General features: G+C 49.7%; 2 protein-coding genes across 2 annotated transcripts; one reads left to right on the forward strand and one right to left on the reverse strand.

The window, feature by feature from the left end:
• Nucleotides 1-40: 40 nt before the first annotated feature.
• LOC110195370 (uncharacterized) lies at nucleotides 41-3,327 on the forward strand. Its single transcript, XM_078148497.1, has 4 exons — nucleotides 41-422; nucleotides 562-790; nucleotides 1,496-1,619; nucleotides 2,379-3,327. The coding sequence occupies exons 1-2, from the start codon at nucleotides 41-43 to the stop codon at nucleotides 714-716; spliced, it is 537 nt and encodes a 178-aa protein (XP_078004623.1). The 3' UTR covers nucleotides 717-790; nucleotides 1,496-1,619; nucleotides 2,379-3,327.
• On the reverse strand, nucleotides 1,412-17,262 carry WDR74 (WD repeat domain 74). The gene is made up of 11 exons (XM_020968104.2): nucleotides 16,473-17,262; nucleotides 16,271-16,380; nucleotides 13,313-13,434; nucleotides 12,854-12,917; nucleotides 10,691-10,840; nucleotides 10,469-10,570; nucleotides 3,045-3,145; nucleotides 2,899-2,954; nucleotides 2,648-2,793; nucleotides 2,447-2,503; nucleotides 1,412-1,616 (listed from the first exon to the last, which is right to left on the reverse strand). The coding sequence occupies exons 1-11, from the start codon at nucleotides 16,888-16,890 to the stop codon at nucleotides 1,434-1,436; spliced, it is 1,509 nt and encodes a 502-aa protein (XP_020823763.1). The 5' UTR covers nucleotides 16,891-17,262; the 3' UTR covers nucleotides 1,412-1,433.
• Nucleotides 17,263-17,558: the final 296 nt, after the last annotated feature.

The following is a 17,558-nucleotide window of genomic DNA, read 5'->3' on the forward strand; positions in this document are numbered from 1 at the left end:
CAGAGGCTGACACGTCACCTAGGCGTGGCCCCGCCCCAGAATGACGGCAGCGCGCCGCCACGCCCCCTCGCTGGCGCCGGAGACCACGCCCCCGCAACGGCAGTCAGAGCCACGCCCACTCATCCGGAGGGCGCCTTGGCCACGCCCTCCCCTCACGACTGCGCCCCTGGCTACCGGCAAGGCCACGCCCACTCGCTGGCTTAATCCTAAACCCAAGTCACGCCTCCCTCCTCTACGGAAACCCACAGCGCCACGCCCCCTTGGGTTGCATCACCGCCTCCGGAGGAGCTTTAATTGCACTCGCTGCGCAGATTCGCGGGTCCGTCCATTTCACCTAGGGGAAACTGAGGCCCCCGGCCCCGCCCCCCCAGGCCTTCTCCCCGCACCCCGACAGCGAGGCAGGCACCATCTCTGGGCTCCAGGTCTCTACTTTTATTCTCTTCTCCCGGGGGGGGGGGACGGGACGGGGCGGGGCAGGGCAAGGGTCCTCCGGGGTCATCGGTTCCCCCGGTCTTCCAATTGATTGGACAACTCCTGCTGCCGCTCCTCCTCCGGGCCCAGGGATTCGGCGTCCTGAGAGCTCGGGAGGGACTGAGCCTCCTCCTCGAGGGATGGAGATTCTGGGAGGGACGGAGACTTCGCGATGGCCGCAGACTTCAAGCTGGACTCTGTCTTCACCTCGGTTGACTGCTTGCGCGTGGAGCCTCGACGGCTGAACATGGACAGCCTCCGCCAGATCACCGTGATGGTCAAGCTGTCGTTGGACTTGCAAGACGAGTTGTAGCGGCTGGTGCGTCCTGCGGAGCGGGGAGGGGGCCGGGAGAGCCGGGCTGCGGGGCCCCGGGCCCCCACGCCCTCCCTCTGTCCATCCCCGATGCCCTCCTTCTGCACATCTGCTGGGGGGCCCCGGGACCTCAAGGCGCACCGCCCCACCCCCCGTGCATCCCCGACGCTTTCCTTCCTGCACACTTAGGTGGGAGTGCACTCAGTGCCTCTGCAAGCAGGTCTGGGGTGCAGTCCAAGGTCCTCCTTTGTGCACTGGGCTGCAGTGCATCCAGCCCCTCCCTAGACCACCCCTTTAACTGGGGTCAGCAGGTATCCGGTCCAGGGCAGCCCTGCTGCCCATTTGCCATCCAGCCAGTGACCTTGATCCCCACCAGACACTACCCACCCTACCTTCCATTTCTGCCTTGGAGATCTCATCACTACTCTTGTTCTTGGACTTGGCACAGCCCATGACCCCACCACCGGCCTGGCAGCCATCACTCTGCCCCAATCCCTAGGCTTTGTGATGTCAGAGCCCTCCCCCACCCCCACCCCTCCAGCAGCCTGCTGCCTTAGGACCCCTGGCTGGAGCTCTCCTAAAGGCCAGGCAGCTGACTTCCCATCTACTCCCAAGGAGGAGGCAGGGTCACAGAAGAATGGTGACTTCTTTATTTAAAAAGGGAGGACAGAGGTGAGGGGCCACCTAATGCCTGTTGCTTCTTTCCCCCAGGCTGGACCCCCAGAGGCCTCTGTTTCCTCTTGGCTCCAGCAACCACTGGCACCAGAGAATCCCACAACTCATCAGTCTCTGTTTCTTCATAGGGGACTGGGGCAGGATCTCTGGCCTCATCCTGGTGAGTGAAAGGAGAAGGGTTAGGGTTTGCCTTCTTTTGGAGGGGGGAGAATTATGGGGAGACTGCCCCAAGGCAATGGCCCAAATCCCTCATCTTTTAAAAGAAAAGGTCTCCAGGCCAGGCCTCTCTAGTTTCCCCACCACGCTTCTCCTCCTCCTGCTCCCCCCCATTCACAGCCCAGATCTGCCACTCTTACTGCCCAGGGGGGGCCTGGGCTAAATCAGGGTCCCCCTTTTAGGTCTCCATTTCCTCCAGGATGAACTGATCACCAAGATCCAGCTCTGGAGCCTATGATTTCACATGACTCACAAGATCATAGCTTAGAACTGGAAGGGAACTCAGAAACCTTCTAGTCCAATGCCCTCATTTACAAATGAGGAAACAGAAGCACAAGGAAATCAAGGGAAAGGAACAAATGCTAAGCTACATGCTTACGTGGCAGCTATGTGCCAAACACTGTGCTGAGCAGTCTTTACAACTCTCCTCTGAGCCTCACAATAACTGAGGGAGGGAGGGGATATTATCAACCCCATTTTACTGCTGAGGAAACTGAGGCCAGTGGAGGTAAAGGGGCACGCTCAGGGTCATCGGCTACTCCGTGTCTGGTTCCTGACTCCAGGCCCAAGGTCTGAGGGGCACTAAGGATGGGGGGGGTTGGAGCCCAGGTCCTCAGGTTCCAGGCCGATCCCCCCTCCACACCAGCAGCTTTGTCTCCCCACCCATCCACCCCCAGCCCTCAAGGGCTGCCTTGCCCTGCAGCTCAGAACATGCCGCCGCGGCTCATGTTTGCACCCCAGCCCCCATCAGACAAGACTCGGCTCTCTCACCTCCCAGTTGTCCCTCCCTGACAAGAGGAGACAGTTCAGCCGTGACTTGAGGTAAACCTGAAGGAGACAGTTAGTGGATGGGAGTGACAATGTGGAAAGGACTCCCAGGTTCCTTTGTCTCCCCACCCCAGCCTGAGCAGGTACAGATGAGCAGGACAGTACGGGGACTTCATGGAAGGGGAAGAGGGGGAGTGGGGTCACCTTGTGTTCCAGCCCTCGAGGTTCCCGAAGTCGATGTACCCGTAGAACTCGGTCCAGGCCACAGGAGGCAAGAATGGGCTGAGTGGGATGGCACTGCAGCCCCCGAACGCTGCCTGCCAGACCCTTTAAGCAGCACACCAGGCGCCCTAGGGGAGGAGGTCAGGAAAGGCCAAGGCTGTTGCTGCTGCTGCTGCCTGGTCTCTTTCCCTTGTCCCAATCTCCCAGTTTCTCTGGACCCTCCCCCAACTCACCTTGCCGAAGGTCAATTTCTGCTAGCTGCCCATGGGTGTTCCCCACAACGACAGAGCTGTGGAAAGAAACCAGAGGGCAAGCAGGGGTTGACCCAAGCCTGTCTTCATTCCCAGAGCCCATCAACGTCCCTACCCCCATCACTCACTTGCCCCCTGGAGTGAGGGTCATTGCCATCAGGGGATACTCTCCATAGATGGTTTCTAGCACAGGCCGCCGCTGTGGGGAGGCTGGGTCATACACTCGGACCTGGAAGGAAATTGGGACATTAACACGGTGTGAAGTGTGAAAGTCTTTCCATGAAAGACTGTAAAAACTACAGGAATAAATGGACTTTCCTAATGTAATAAATAGTATTCAAATCTAAGAGCAAACACATGTACTGTAGAAAAGCTAGAGGCCTTCCCAGTAAAAAGGATTTATTATTGTTGGTTGATTACTTGGGTGTGACTCTTTTGACCCCATCTGAGGTTTTCTTGGCAAAGATAATGAGATGGTTTGCCATTTCTTTCTCCAGCTCATTTTACAGATTTCGAGAAAAACTGAGGCAAAGAGGATTAAGTGACTTGCCCAGGGTCACCAGCTAATAAGTGCTTGAGGCCAGATTTGAACTCAGCCCTAGCACTCTATCCTACATGCTTGCTATAGCAATAACACCTCCCCCCAAATATTAAGGGAATTAATCTAGACAAAGAATATAAAATTACTACTTTTTGCATATAATAAGATCAATTTAGCAAAAGTCACCCAGAGACTGTAAATCTAATGATAAAACATACTGCAGAAATAAAGACAGATCTAAAAAAATTAGTGAAGCATTCATTAGGAGGCCAGTATCATAAAAAAACAACACACTACCTAAATCAGTTGACAAAGTTGCACCAAACCCCAAAGAGAATGTTACAGACAGGAGAAAAAAAAAGTTAATGTGGAAGAACAAAAGGTCAAGAATTTCAAGGATAATTTTTGAAACAAGGCAAGGAAGGTGGTCCATCAGTACCCGATCTCAGCCATATTACAAAGCAGTAATCATTAAAATGATTTGGTACTGGTTTAAAAGAAGAGGCTAATAAGTGGAACAAATTCTATATATAACAAATACAACAGCATAGCGCTTGATAAACCCTGAGACACCAGTTGCTGGCGATAAAAGACTCAATATTTCACACAAACTGCTGGGAAACCTGTGCATCAGACATTAGGGTTAGCCACCCTCTCGAGAACACAAGCTCCAAAGAGATCCATGACCTCGCTATTAAAAAAAAAAATCAAATAATCACCCAAATCAGGAGAAAGGAAGAAATTACCTTTCAGATGTATGGATAAAGACTTCATGACTACACATGTGATAAGATCACACAAAATGAAAATTCTGATTATAACAAAAAGTTAATGTAAAATTTAGAAGAGAAACAGGCAACTGGGTAAAAATCTAAGTTTCTCTGATAAGGGTCTCATTTCCCAGATACATAAGGACGTGATTCAAATTTATAAGAGCCATTCCCCAATAGGTCAACATTCAATGGATATGAGCAGGCATTTTTCAAAGCAAGAAATCCAAGTTATCAACAATCATACTTGGGGACGCTCTCTCCCAAACCCCTCCAAATACCTGTAAAAAATGTCTCCAAAGAAATTCTAAAGCAGCAGAATCCACAAAAAGACAGAGTAAAACAAACTTCCAGCCCATGACAGCCTGGATGGTTGATCAGAAAGGCATACTGTGCTGGGCGGGGAGGGGAGTGCAGTTCGGTGCAGCGAACCTGGACCAGGCCTCAGAGGACTGAATCACAGGCAGCTGTGGCGGCTTCCAGACTCCTCAATCTATGAACGCCAAAGACAGCTTAGAAGGTCAGTGGGAAAAGTCTGTGACTGTGGTGAGAAAGGAGCTAGGTCAGAGCCAGTTCCAGAGCGCAGGGCATAGGCGCCAGATTGGTGGTTGCATCCTGAGCTTCCAGCCCACAGACTGAGGGGGAATCCAGTGGCTGATCAGAGAGGGACTGCAGGGATCTCTTTGCCAGTGCTGAGGCAGGAATCTCTTGCTTTGCCCATGTTTGGATCTGGGTCACAGTTCTGGGCGGCGGTACTGGGGGCGAGGAGGAGCGCTGGCATAATGGAGCTTGTAGTGGATGTAGAAAGGAACCCCTCCTCACAGTTACAGGACAGAAAGGAGTACTTGTGGTCACAGGCCAGGAAAGGAGTAAACACCTCGCCCCTTATCATACCACCTTGGAAGAACTGAAAATTTACAGGTCCCTACAAGTGTCTCTGAAAACAGCTACACAAACCCCTGAAGCTTGGGACAGTACACTCTCCACATTGGAAGCAGACTCTTACCTTAACAAGGAGTTTAAAACTCAAGTAATTGGCCCAGGTCATGAGCAAGCAGTGCAAAAAGAGTCAGACTATATTATCTTACTTTGGTGACAAAGAAGATCAAAATATACAACCAGAAGAAGACAACAAAGTCAAAGCTCCTACATCCAAGGCCTCCAAGAAAAATAGGAATCAGTCCCAGGCCTTGGAAGAGCTCAAAAGGGATCTTGAGAAGCAAGTAAGGGAAGTAGAGGAAAAACTGAGAGTGATGCAAGAAAATCACAAAAAACAAGTCAACACCTTAAAACATAGCCTAACCCAAATGGCAAAAGAGGTCCAAAAAGCCAATGAGGAGAAGAATGCCCTAAAAAGCAAAATTGGCCAAATGGAAAAGGAAGTCCAAAAGCTTACTGAAGAAAATACTTCCTTAAAAATTAGAATACAGCAATTGGAAGATAGTGACTTTATGAGAAATCACAACACAGTAGAACAAATCTAAATGAAATAAAAATTAGAAAACAATGTGAAATATCTCATTGGAAAAACAACTGACCTGGAAAATAGATCCAGGAGAGAGAATTTAAAAATTATTGGACTATCTGAAAGCCACGATCAAAAAAAAGAGCTTAGACATCATCTTTCAAGAAATTATCAAGGAAAACTGCCCTGATATATTAGAACCAGAGGGCAAAATAGAAATTGAAAGAATCCACCGATCTCCCCTTGAAAGAGATGCCCAAAGGAAAACTCCTAGGAATATTATAGCCAAATTCCAGAGTTCCCAGGTCAAGGAGAAACTATTACAAGCTGCCAGAAGGAAACAGTTCAAGTACTGTGGAAACACAATCAGGATAACACAAGATTTAGCAGCTTCTACATTAAAGGACCACAGCACATAAAATATAATATTCCAGAGGGCAAAGGAGATAGGATTACAACCAAGAATCACCTACTCAGCAAAACTGAGTATTATCCTTCAGGGGAAAAAATGGTCGTTCAGTGAAATAAACGACTTTCAAGCATTCTTGATGAAATGGAACATGAAGAGGTAAACAGGAAGGAGAAATCATAAGACATTTATTAAGGCTGAACTGTTTACATTCCTGCATAGAAAGATGATATGTATAACTCATGAGACCGTTGTCAGTATTCGGGGAGTGGGAGGGGAAAAAATTATATGTATAGATAGATAGATAGATAGATAGAGGGCACAAGGTGAGTTGAAGATGAAGGGGTGATATCTGGAGAATAAAACTAAGGGGTGAGATTATACAAGGAGAAAGGGAGAAGTAGAATGGGGTACATTATCTCACACAAAACAGACAAGAAAAGGTTCTTACAGAGGAGGGGAAACGGGAAGGTGAGAGGAATGAGGGAATCTTATTCTCATAGGATTTGGCTTAAGGAGGGAATAACATACACACTCAATTGGGTATGGAAATCTGTCTTACCCTACAGGAAAATAGGGGAGGAAGGGGGACAAGAGAGCAGGGGGATGATAGAGAGGAGGGCAGACTGGGAAAGGGGTAATCAAAAGGAAGTACTTCTGAGGAGGGACAGGGTCAAAAGAAAGAATAGAATAAATGGAGGGGCAGGACAGGATCAAGGGGAATAGAGTTAGCTTTTCACAACATGTCTACTATGGAAGTGTTTTGCATAATTGCACATGTACGGCCTGTATTGGATTGCTTGCCTTTTCAATGAGTGGGAGGAAGGGAGAAAATTTGGAACCCAAAGTTTTAAAAACACAAGTTTAAAAAAAAATGTTTCCACATGCAACTGGGAAATAAGAAATACAGGAAATAAGGTACAGAAATCTATCCTGCCCTACAGGAAAACAGAGGGAAGGGGATAATAAGAGAAGGAGGGGAGAGACAGAAGGGAGGGCAGACTAGGGGGAAGGGGTATTCAGAATGCATGCCATCTTGGGGTGGGGGGAGGGGCAAGATGGAGTGAAAATTTGGAATTCAAAATCTTGTGGAAGTAAATGTTGAAAACTAAAAATAAATAAATTTATATTAAAAAAACAATCATACTTTGGGAAGTCTGAAATCACTGGTCACAGGAGAAATGCAAATTAAAGCAGCTCTGAAGATCTACCTCACACTACCACAGTGACAGAGATGGCAAAAGAGAGGAGGATGTGTTTGAAAGGCTATAGAAAAACTGGCGCAGGTACATTATTAGTGGAACTGTGAAATGGTCCAGCTGTTGGGGAAGGCAATGCAGAAAGATGAACCAAAAGCTATCAAACTGTGTACACTCTTTAAACTAGCTACACCACTACCAGCCTGTGTACCAAAGAAAGTAGCGAGACAGGACAAGGACTTATGTGGACAACAATATTTATAGCGACTCTTTCCATGGCAGCTAAGGGAACTAGAGCGGGACGGCTAAAGAAACTGGCTCCTAAACATAATAAAAAATGCCACATCAGAAATAATGAAATGGACAGTTTAGGAGGAAACTGGGAAGGCCTTTACGAACTGATACAAAGGAAGGAGAATTAGAAAAACATTACAGATAAAAACAACTCTTAAAGAGCTTAGAATTCCCATTAATGTATTAATGAACCACTAGCCCAAAAGAATGAAGACGAAACACACCAGTCACCTGACAGAGGTTGAATTGAAAATGCAGAGAAGCGGCCAGGGGGCAGCACAGTGGACAGAGCACTGAAGGCAGAACACCCGAGTTCAAATCCAGCCACAGACACATATTAGCTGTGTGACCCTGGGCAAGTCACCTAACCTCTGCCTCAGTTTCCTCATCTTCAAAATGGGGACAATAAAAGCACCCACCTCCCCAGGGCCGTAAAGATAAAATATTTGTAAAGCATTCTGACAACATTAAAACACTGTACAAATGCTAGCTATCATTATTTTTGAGCATGCACGCCTATTTTCAATTTGTTTTGCCCTAGAATTTGTACCTGGAGAAGGAGAGTAATAGGGGAACAACTTAATTTCAAAAAATACTTGTCACAGGGGCAGCTCGGTGGCACAGTGGATAGAGCACCAGCCCTGAAGTCAGGAGGACCTGAGTTCAATTCCAGCCTCAGACCAAACACTTGACACTAGCTGTGTGACCCTGGGCAAGTCACTTAACCCCAACTGCCTAGCAAAAGAAAAAAAATCATTATTAAAAATAATAACAACAATAATAATAATAATGAAGCAGAAGCCATTCCCCAGTAGATTAGTAGTCAAAAGGCAGGAATAAACTTCACCAAAAAATTGGCAGCCCCTCTCAACTACAGGAAACAATGCTTTAAGTTACCGAGTAAGGAGAAATGCAAACCAAAGCACCCTGAACTTTTACTCCACAGCCAGCAAACTGACAAAGATGACAAAAGAAGGCGTACTGGTGCACTGTTGGTGGAGCTGAATACAACCATTCTGTAAAGCAATTTGGAACTGGGCTAAGGAAGGTCATACCCTTTGACCTAGAGATTCCACCACTGGACATACCCCAAGGTGGTCACTGACAAAAATAAAGGCTCCTTATCCAAAGAAAGGAAAACCATATCGATGACCATCAACTGGGGAATGGCTCAACACATTGTGGTCCATGAACATAGTGGAATATTCCCGTACTGTAAGAAAAGAGTGATGTGGTAAATGCACAGAGACACAGGAAGACTTCGACAGACTGATGCAGAGCCAGGAAAACGCCACGTGCAACACCACAGGCAGGTAAATGGAGAGAACCACAACACAAAGGGAACACTGCAGAATCATCAAAACGAGCTTGGTCCCAGAGAAGGAAGAGGAGAAGATACTTCCCCACCCCCAACTCCTGTACAAGTGAGATTCTGGGGCTTCAGACAGCACACAGAACACGTGGGTTTTGTTGGCTCATTTTTTGTTACGAGGGACAGTTTCCAGGCCAGGGTGCAATACAGGCGATGTAAAACCAAAAGTTATAAACGACAAAAATCTGCTTCAGTGTGAGGGGCTTAGCAGTGTCAGAACACAAACTCACATTCCAGGGGATGAAGGAATGTAGGTTTTAAGAGGAACCAGGGAAATTCAATGAAGAAAGCCACATGATACAATGGTTTTGATGTCAAAGGACCAGAGTTCAAATCGTGCTTCTTACACTAACAGCGTAGGTACAGCAAAGCCCTTAACGCTGCTGGGACTCAGTTTCATCTTTGATGGAATGAGGGAGTTGGACGAGAAAGGCCGTGAGGTTCCTTCCACGCTAGATGCAAGATTTCCCAGACATTTGATTATCTCTGTGCTGACCCCACCTCTCCCTTCTCCTTCAGGCTCTCAACAGTTGTCTAGTGGGAATTTCTAACTGGATAGCCACAAGACATTTCCAACTCAATGTGTCCAAAACAACACGTTATCTTTTCCCGAAAACACTCTCCTCTTCCAAAATCCTCCATTTTCCCCAAAGGCGTTGCCTTCAAAACGCCCTGACCCTGATGCCAGCGCTCACAACTTTGAGCACTAGTGGCTAGTAATACTTAATGATCAGTAAACAACCCCAGCCCTAACGCCAGTCCCACTGCTCCCACCCCCCCGTCCCAAAGCTGCCCTATGGTCCCGCTCTGTCTCCTATCCCAACCCCTTCTCTCCCCTGTACCATCGCCCTCAGGGATTCCTCACTGACCTTCCTGCCTTCAGTCTCTCTCCCCAGTCATTCCTCCTCCAGATGCCTAAGCAGGGGCCTACGCTATGTTCACCCAGGATGCCTTACAGCCTCAACAATCACATCAAAGCTCCTGTTTGCCTTTTTTTTTTTTTGCTAGGCAATGGGGTTAAGTGACTTGCCCAGGGTCACACAGCTAGTACGTGTCAAGTGTCTGAGGCTGGATTTGAACTCAGGTCCTCCTGACTCCAGGGCCCGTGCTCTATCCACTGTGCCACCCAGCTGCCCCTCCTGTTTGCCTTTTAAAACTCCTCACAACCTAGCCCCTACTAACCATGTCCAGGACCGACAAACTGTCTCCAATCTCAGTTCACTGGCATGGCCATCCTCCAAGCCTGGAATGCCCATTCCCCACTTCCACCGTCGAAAGGAAGTCTCTGATTCTCCCAACTGGTGCCCGCCCTCCCTCCCTAACTGGTACATTTTTGACACTTGTATCCCCAACTTAGCACAGTGCCTAGCAAACAGTAGAATTTAATGCGTGCTTGATGGGGAGATGAAGAGGGCCAGCAAAAGTGCTGGAAAGTACAAGCGGTCATTGGGCCAGGTCCTGCATCCAGGCAAAGCCCAGGGCCCATAGCTCTGCTTTCTTACCTGGTGATGTCCAGTGCACGTGACGATCTTCTGTGACCCTGGAAGGAAGTGGATGTCCTGGTCCCAGATGGGAACCCGGAGATTCAACCAGTCATTGCGGACCTAGAAAGGGGGCACGGGATCAGACCCACTTCTACTTGACTAGCAGTGACCCGGCAGACACTCCTATGACTCCCACCCTGGCATCCCGCTTGACATCCCTGCCCAGAGCCCATCACTCACATTCTTGGCCCCGAATATGGGCTCCTGGGACGACGTCTGCAGATCCCAGACCTTCAGTGAATTCTCCTTCCCACCGGTGGCCACTATGTAGGGTCGATCAGGGTCCTGGCACATCCTGCACACGCTTGGGCCCACATTGAGCTCTTTGATCTGTGACAGAAGGGAACACAGGGGAGGGTAGGGGATACTCCTCCCAGTATCACAGTATTTTAGGGCCCAAAGGGAGCCCAGAGATCAGCAACGTTTGCCTCTGCCCATCTCCAACGACGGTCAGCTTCCTAATATAAAAGGGCAGTTGCAGAGAGGCAGCTGTCGTGTCACTGAGGTTTGCATTTGGAATCCAAGGATCTGGGCTCTAAACTGCCACTTAATGTCACTGTGACTAGGGAAGGTCTTGTCCTCTCTCTGGGTTTGTTTCTTGCTCTGTAAAATGAGCAAGCTGGATTCAAATACTTCCTTCAAATACTGGGGGGTCCAACCTTACTCCCACCTCCAAAGCCGGCCATGAGTCTTCTGGGGGGATGCCAGCATAGACAAGCTCAGCCTCCTGTCAGTCCTCACCACTCACTCTCAAAAACTGTGGGAAGGGGCAGCTAGGTGGCACAGTGGATAGAGCACAGGCCCCGGATTCAGGAGGACCTGAGTTCAAATCTGGCCTCAGACACATAACACTTGCTAGCTGTGTGACCCTGGGCAAGTCACTTAAACCCACTGCCTAACCCCCCCCCAAAAAAGTGGGGAAAAAAATCTCACATGAATTAGAGCAGCCCTTTGGGAAAAGAATTTGGAACTCTGTTCCCAAAGTTACTGAACTTTGCAGACACTAACTCAGAAACACTACCAGCGTACTTGGTCTCTACCCCAAAGAGATCAAAGAAACAGGAAAAAAAAATATCAATGGCAGCTCTTTGTGTGGTGGCAAAGAACTTGAAATTATGGAGATGTCCGTCAACTGGGGAATGAAATGGCTTAACAAATTACATTATGTGGCTCTAATGGACTACTACTGTGCCTTAACAAATGATGAAATGGACAGTTTCAGGGAAGCCCGGGAAGACTTCCAAGACTGGGACATGGAATGAAATAAGGAGAACCAGGAGAACAATGTATACAATCAGAACTGTACCGTAAAGAAAATTAACTTTGGGGCAGCTAGGTGGCGCAGTGGATAGAGCACCAGCCCTGGATTCAGAAGGACCTGAGTTCAAATCTGGCCTGAGACACATAACTCTTACTAGCTGTGTGACCCTGGGCAAGTCACTTTAACCCATTGACTAACCAAAAAAAAAATTAACTTTGAAAGGCTTAAAAAACTGACCAACGCAATGATCCACCAACCCCAGAATCCCTGACGACCAATAACGAAGCAAGCTGTCCATCTCCTGATAGAGAGGAGATGAACTCAAGATGCAGGAGGAAGCAGGTAAATTGCGCAATCTGGTTTGCCTGACTGTGTCTATTTGTGACAAGGGCTCTTACCACACCCCACCCCACCCCTGGCCCCCCAATTGAGGAAAGAGATTTTTGTTAATTGGAAAAAGAAATAAAATTCTATTAAAAAAGAAAAACGAACCAAGGCCACTATTACAAGGCTGACAGACTTACCACCTGTCAGACCCTGTTGGGAAAGAAACATGGCTTTCTCTAAAGTTAGGCATAAAAGGACCTATCTTTACAGAAACACTCATGGCAGTAAAAATGGGAGATGATCCACACATCTAAGCAGTGGGGAATGACTGAACAAACCGTCACGGCATATGGCCACATTTTACAAAGTGAACTGTGAAGAACACACAGAGGAAGACAAATGGCGTGGCAAGACTGAATAAAGAAGCAAATACAAGCACTGAGGATGACAACAATGACAATGTTCACGATGAGAAAAAACAACAGCAGAATCCTGAGAAATGCACTGAAGAAAAACATTTTCAGAAGGGAAACAGACCCACCCCAATGAACGGGTTGCGGCTCTTTACAGTTAATCAAGCTACACAATTTAAAATTATATACAAATTCCACCAATAGTGGAAATTTTGTGTCTCATGTGTCCTTCCTTTCTGTTGGAACATCTGGATATTTGCTTCTAACAAACAAAACCCAAACCCAACAACCACCACCAAAACTACTTTCCTAAATAAATAAAGGAAAAGAAACAGCCCTCACATGTGCAGAGGACTCCTCAGGCCAGACGCGGAGAATCCCAGACTCCACACAAGTGATGAGGCAGCTGCAGACACAGTGGAGTAGAAGGGAGTGAGGGTAAAAAGAGGTGACAGATGAAGCCCAGCTGAGCCCCCAAAGGAAGGAAGTTCTGCTGGCTGCGCCCCTCTGTGTGAGTTCAACTCTCAGGCCACACGCCTCCCTCCTCCACCTCTTCTTCCTGGCTCAGTCCCAAGAACGGCTCCCAGTGCATCCTGCCCCCCCCCCCCGCCAAGCCATATATGATCAGAGGGTAATCGGGAACCTGGCGTGCTGGGCAAGAAGCCCAGGACCAGGATCTGCTGGGGGTAGGGGGTGGGGTTGGCAACTGAACTCAGAGCTGGCAAGAAAAGAGGAGAGATTCTCCAGACTGGAGCCAGGATTGGGGAGGAGGGAAGGAAGGTAGTGGTTTGGGGCCCTTACCCATCATGCTGCGCAAGTCCGCGAAAAGCTCCTTCTCCTCCTGGACAGCGCCGGCTGCTCAGGAACTTGCCCTCTTCTGTGCTGAAGGATTTGACAGTCCCATTGGCACAGCCGATTAGAATCTGTGGGGAGGGGAGGAGCAAGCATCTGGGTTGGATTCCATTCACCTGGACAAACGTTTCCCCAGGTTTCCTCGTGGGGCTCTGAATCCTGGGAGTTCCTATTTAAGTGCCTACTGGATGCAGAATTGCTGTGCATAAAGCCATGCTAAGCTGGACAGGGTTCCTGACTTCACAAACTCCCCTAGCTAGGACACAAACATAGACAACTGGAACACATAATATGAAGGCTGGGCCTGATTCTGTCAATGGGTGCCCAACACAGGTCAAGGCTTCCCTCCACACTGGAAGAGCAGCTGGCATCACTGCTGGAAACAAACACACGCACCACTTTGAAGTCAGCTTGAGGACTGATCCCAACCACTGATGCCTGTGAGCCTGAGCCCCTGGCTCTCCCAGGCAACCTCATACTGAAACTACTTTACATAAAGTACTCTGCAAACCTTACAGCCCTTTACAAATGCCAGCTCTTATTCCTCATGTAGTTATTACTCTGTAAAACTCTAATTGTTATCAGTGTTGCTTTTATTATTATTTATACTTATATCCCCACCACCTAGCACAGGGTCTGGTACACAGCAGGCGATCAATAAATACTTGCAGTTGACTGCTTCTGTGAAATTTTACAAAAAGGTAAACTAAGGGACACTTTTCCAAGCAAGAGTATGGTTTAGGAGCAGCTGGGTGGTGCAGTGGATAGAGCACTGGCCCTGAAGTCAGGAGGACCTGAGTTCACATCTGGCCTCAGACCAAACACTTGACACTTACCAGCTGTGTGACCCTGGGCAAGTCACTTAACCCCAATTGCCTTAAAAAAAAAAGAGTATGGCTTATTAATAGGGGTGCTACCAGACAATAAAACAGGTCAATAGCCTGCCTCAGTTTCTAGCCAAAGATCCAGAACTGAAGCTGGCTCTCATTTTTATAAACATAGAACAAAAATCCTAACTGTGTAGCATCTCGGGTAAGGGATCATGACTGGTTACATTACAGTGAGCAGAGTGCACCCATGGGGGATGGAGCCCACCTCTCTATCTCTGGGGAATGTTTTTGTGAATATATGGGTCCCAGCTGCATCCCAAGGTCACTGATAGCACCCAGGGATGTAGGCTCGCTGGCACCTGAAGATTAGATACAACCACCTTTTTAATGGACATATATGAGGTTAAAGATGAGACAAGGCCAGCCAGTCTGCTTCTCAAGGACAACACACCAACCTTGTAGGTAATGCTGAGATACCAGTTTTTCTTTAACTGACAGTTATGGAAAAGGTTAAACCTTAAGTATCTAATCTCATCCAGGGAGGCTGAACTTTTGAACTCATGAGTTTCTATACTCAGAGAAAAATAAGAGGCTTAGGTTTGTTACATAGAATGCAGAATATCGTTACAAAATAGTCACTTACAGAGAAACACCAAATATAAGATACAAAATCACTATTAATTTTCCCACTTGATCTCTACAGTGGATGGCAGGCAGGCCTTTCTGGCCTGGTAGGATTAGCTTTCTTCAAGAGCCCAGGGTGGGCTCTGTCCACAGCACCAGGCATCAGAAGCTATCTTCTGGTGATAATGCATATAACACTACCCAGTAAGAGGATCCCAGAGGAGTGGAACAGAGAAAGGCAGATGGGAGGCGTGGGGTCAGGTCATCATCTCACCCTCTTCTCTCCACCTATTTTAGCTCTCACTACAGTTTACCACCAGACCTATCTAGGCTGTCCTTCCTACAACCGTCCAAATAATCTTCATAACATTTAGAGCCAGAAAGTACTTTAAAAGGCCATCTAGTCTAACAACTCATTTTACAGATGGGGAAACTGAGGCCCAAAGGAGGAGAAGTGGCTGACCTCAAGACCATGAAGGTAGGAAGTGACAGAACCACACTTGGAGGTCAGGTCTTTTTCAGTCCTGTGTTTTTCCAATAAATGGTGCTGCACTGCCCTCTCCTCATCAACCTAAATGACCAAGACCTCGGCCCAGTGTTCGAGGCCTTCCACAACCAGCTCTAATCCCCTCTTCCAACTCTCTACACTCAGGCCAAACTGGACTATCTGCTGTCACACAAATGGGCACCTGCTCCTTCCAGGCCTTCCAGACCTGGATTTAAAAGGCCAGTGTTTGGGTCTCGACCTCTCCCTCCCAGTTGGACAGTGGAGAAGGTACTTAGGAACCTCACCAAGCCTCAGTTTCTCACCTGTCAAATAAGGGGGGCAGAAGCCGACCGGGAGGTTCTTTTCACTCTAAACCCCTGGATCCTCCTGGAAGTGCCCCACACTCAGCCCTCCCTTAATTTTCTCAAATTTAAATGGGGACAACAGGCACATCACCTACATCACTTTACAGATATCTCACTTTATCGATGGAGACGCTTTTACGACGCTTTGCCAAGTCTGAACAAGTGTCGGCTGCTATCATTACATCACCATTACCTTCCGCCCCCCAATACTCAGCCGCATAGGGGCGAGTAAAAGGAGGGCGGCCTACTCTCAATACAAGACAACGGGGCACGGGGAGCCCCAGCCCTGGCGAGAGGGGGAGGGGAGGTTCGACAGGGAGGCCGGGGTTCGATAGGGGGCTCCCTTCTTTGGGCAGTTGGCTTCCTCGGGGGTCCTGCGCCTCCTTCTGCGTCCTGGCCCCCCGGGTCGTACAACGCGGAGGATCCCCGGGTCCGGAGCCCGAAGGAGCCTGGAGTAGGGGCGGGGGTCGTCGCCCTGGAGCTCCCTCCTCGTTTAACCGGAGCCCCCCACATCCCAAAAGGAGGAATCCCGACGGCCTGCCGGGGGGCGGTGGCGCCCCGCCCCTTTCCCGGCCCCGCCCCCAGTCGCCCCGGGCCTCACCTGGCTCTCGGCCGCGTCCGCCCAGCACAGAGCGTTCACCTCCTCCTCGCGCCGTGGCCTACCCCCCGCCTCCGTGAAGTTCACCGCCTGCTTCCGGACCAGGTTCACGCCTGCGGCGGGAGAGCGCGGGGGTGAGCGCCCCGACCCGACCTGGCCCGGCCCCGGCCCCGGCCGCCCCCGCCCCCGGCCCGGCCCCGCTCACCTTTCAAGATCCCGGTCTCCGAGCCGACCCACACGTGATTCCAGCACGCCGACGCCGCCATGACACTTCCGCTCGGCAACTTCCGGGGGAGAGGGGCGGAGGAAGGAGAGGGCCGGTCTCCCGAGCATCGCTTCCGGCCTCGCCGCCCGGGGCCACCGGATGCGCCTTCAAAACCGTCCGGGTAGGAAGCGGCGGTTCTTGTAAGGAACGTTCCGGGAGCAGGAGCGGAAGGCGCGCCGCGGGGCGGGAGCGAGCTCAGAGCTGCGGGAGCGGCGCCGCGAAGGCTGAGCCGAGAGCGCTGGTGCGTTCTGTTGGGCCTCCGGGGTCCCGAGAGAGGCTGGCCCCACCCCCCACTCCAGGGGTCCTCTGGAGCGCTCGGCCGAGCGGAGGCCGGGATCCCGCCCGCTCTCTGTTCCATGTCGGGGTGAACCGCGCCAAAGCCTCGTGATAGGAAAAGGGGCGCAAGAGATCAGCGGCTCGGGGGTCCCAGCGGTCCCAGATGCAGGCCGAGCGCGGGCCCCCCACTGAGAAGAGTGGCGCTGCTGTGTTCTGTGGAGTGCATTGTGCTTGCTGCCCTCTCCCCGCCCCCACACAGCCTGACCTCCTTGTATGCCCGTGGAGCCCGGACAGAATGCCAGCACCATGCCAGGAAGCTGGATTGTGTGCCTTTGAATTGTCTTAGGAAGGTTCTGAAGCTCACCTGGCGGGATCAGGTGCCAGACACCAAGGTCCTTTCTCCAACTAAACTGCCGTGCATTCAGATTCTTCTGCAGAGAGTCCAACTCTGATGGGCTGGCCACTTTTGTCCAATCTCCAAACATGTTTTCCTGAAAGACTGTTTTATAGAGACTTCACATAAGGCAAGTGCTTATATGGAGAGCAGAAGAAGCCATACAAGGACACTCCCGAGGTCTCTGTGGAAATTTGGAATCAGTTGTGTGGCCTGGGGAGACACAGGGCCACCCCACGTGGCCTGCCCACCTCAAAGAAGGCGCCTAGCTCTCTGAGTGAAGGGGCATTGCAGTAGCTCAAAAGAACCTGAAATGCACAGATTTAGAGGCATCTCCACCCCAGATGTTCACGTGG

This window comes from Phascolarctos cinereus, unplaced genomic scaffold (genome assembly GCF_003287225.1).
Source record: "Phascolarctos cinereus isolate Bilbo 61053 unplaced genomic scaffold, phaCin_HiC Scaffold_9;HRSCAF=440, whole genome shotgun sequence".
NCBI lineage: Eukaryota > Metazoa > Chordata > Mammalia > Diprotodontia > Phascolarctidae > Phascolarctos > Phascolarctos cinereus.

What these genes read in the sequence shown, in the direction of transcription:
- LOC110195370 (XM_078148497.1), top strand. Translation starts at nt 41, where the DNA reads ATGACGGCAGCGCGCCGCCACGCCCCCTCGCTGGCGCCGGAGACCACG. An exon ending in GCACCATCTCTGGGCTCCAG is followed by an intron (nt 423 to 561) that starts GTCTCTACTTTT and finishes CTCCGGGCCCAG; the next exon opens with GGATTCGGCGTCCTGAGAGC.
- WDR74 (XM_020968104.2), bottom strand. Translation starts at nt 16,890, where the DNA reads ATGGAACAGAGAGCGGGCGGGATCCCGGCCTCCGCTCGGCCGAGCGCT. An exon ending in GGAGACCGGGATCTTGAAAG is followed by an intron (nt 16,381 to 16,472) that starts GTGAGCGGGGCC and finishes CTCCCGCCGCAG; the next exon opens with GCGTGAACCTGGTCCGGAAG. An exon ending in CGGACGCGGCCGAGAGCCAG is followed by an intron (nt 13,435 to 16,270) that starts GTGAGGCCCGGG and finishes CCCTCCCCACAG; the next exon opens with ATTCTAATCGGCTGTGCCAA.